The sequence below is a fragment of the Oryx dammah genome, unplaced genomic scaffold (assembly GCF_014754425.2).
Source record: "Oryx dammah isolate SB20612 unplaced genomic scaffold, SCBI_Odam_1.1 HiC_scaffold_19, whole genome shotgun sequence".
NCBI lineage: Eukaryota > Metazoa > Chordata > Mammalia > Artiodactyla > Bovidae > Oryx > Oryx dammah.
Genome location: NW_024070203.1, coordinates 56,654,297 through 56,656,125, shown reverse-complemented (window position 1 = coordinate 56,656,125; position 1,829 = coordinate 56,654,297). Strand labels below are relative to the sequence as shown.

The 1,829-nt window shown below is 42.2% G+C and overlaps 1 protein-coding gene across 1 annotated transcript; it reads right to left on the bottom strand.

Annotated features, from left to right (window-relative positions):
• Positions 1–475: 475 nt before the first annotated feature.
• On the bottom strand, positions 476–1,114 carry LOC120879005 (dynein light chain 1, cytoplasmic-like). Its single transcript, XM_040262007.1, has one exon. It carries the CDS (start codon positions 1,036–1,038, stop codon positions 769–771), a length of 270 nt encoding a protein of 89 aa, XP_040117941.1. The 5' UTR covers positions 1,039–1,114; the 3' UTR covers positions 476–768.
• Positions 1,115–1,829: the final 715 nt, after the last annotated feature.

The following is a 1,829-nucleotide window of genomic DNA, read 5'->3' as shown; positions in this document are numbered from 1 at the left end:
TTTTTTTTACTTTATTAGAATCACATGGAGGACTGCTGCTCAATAGCTTTTTCCCTTTAAGACCACCTTTAATCTCTAGAGTATACTTTGGCCAAGGCAGGGGAGGGTAAATGTCTAGAGCCCAACAAATTTCTCATTAGCCCAACTTTCTCACCAGCTTATTTCCATTTTACAGCCACAGAAAAAGGAGTTCCACGACACATTCATCATCTCTTGGGGCCTAAGGCCTAGAACATTTTATAGTAGGAATCACAGAAGGAGCACTGTATTTATCAGGTTAGGATAAGGGTTCTCAACACGCACTTCTGAGTGGTATTCTTCCATGCACAACCGGACCAGGATGGGCAAGAATGAAACTCAAGAGTGTTGAACAGGCTAGTCTGTTACATCCCACAGAAACTTCAAGGAATCACCCCCACCAACCTACCCAAGATCAAGTAATAGGGCATCTTCAATAGATTTGAACAAACGGTAATTAACGCACACTTCTCCAACAGATTTATTTCTTTAAAGGAATGGATTTTGAAGAGAAAAAACATGGGGCAGAGAGGTATGGAATAGAAAATAAATACAAATGTAAGGTGTTTTACTAATTGCTTTATAACCACAAACTAGTACAGAGAATGCCCTGTACAAAACACAATAAAGGTTCAAAGATGGAGGTGTTCCCTTAGGCAAGGCTGAAGACTTCAGTCTCTGGTATTTGGAATTTAGGCTGCAGTCCTTGTTTTTGGATGGATCACTGGGTGTGTGGCACAGTCCATGCTTTTAACCAGATTTGAACAGGAGAATAGCCACTTGGCCCAGGTAGAAGTAGATGAAGTGTTTGGTTTCATGTGTCACATAACTACCGAAGTTCCTCCCCACGATGCAGTGCCAGGTGGTGTTATACTTCTTGTCAAACTCCTTCTTGATATGGGCCGCAATGTCCTTCTCTATATTATACTTTTCCAATGCCTGAGTAGCACACTCCACCGAGTCCTGTTGCATCTCCTCCGACATATCGGCATTCTTGATTACCGCCTTCCGGTCACACATGGTTACCAAGGAGCAAGGGCTGGCCGACTGCAATGGTCTCCTGGGGGAGGGGCTGGCGAAGCTCACACCAGCGTACAGAGGCCTCAGTTTGTTGTGATAAACACAGTCAAAGGCTTTGGCATAGTCAATAATTTGGAAGTAGATGTTTTCTGGAACTCTCTTGCTTTTTTGATGATCCAGCTGATGCTGGCAATTTGATCTCTGGTTCCTCTGTCTTTTCTAAATCCAGCTTGAACATCTGGAAGTTCACGGTTCACATACTGCTGAAGCCTGGCTTCAAGAATTTTGAGCATTACTTTGCTAACGTGTAGATGAGTGCAACTGTTCAGTAGTTTGAGCATTCTTTGGCATTGTCTTTCTTTGGAATTGGGATGAAAACTGACCTTTTCCAGTTCTGCGGCCACTGTTGAGTTTTCCAAATTTGCTGGCATATTGAGTGCTGCACTTTCACAGCATCATCTATTAGTATTTGAAATAGCTCAACTGGAATTCCATCATGTCCACTACCTTTGTTCATAGTGATGCTTCCTAAGGCCCACTTAACATTCAGTCTGGCTCTAGGTGAGTGATCACATCATCGTGATTATCTGGGTCATGAAGATCTTTTTTGTACAGTTCCGTGTATTCTTTCGACCTCTTCTTAATATCTTCTCCTTCTATTAGGCCTATACTATTTCTGTCCTTTATTGCACCCATCTTTGCAAGATTGTTCCCTTGGTATCTCTAATTTTCTTGAAGACATCTCTAGACTTTCCCATTCTGTTGTTTTCCTCTATTTCTTTGCACTGATC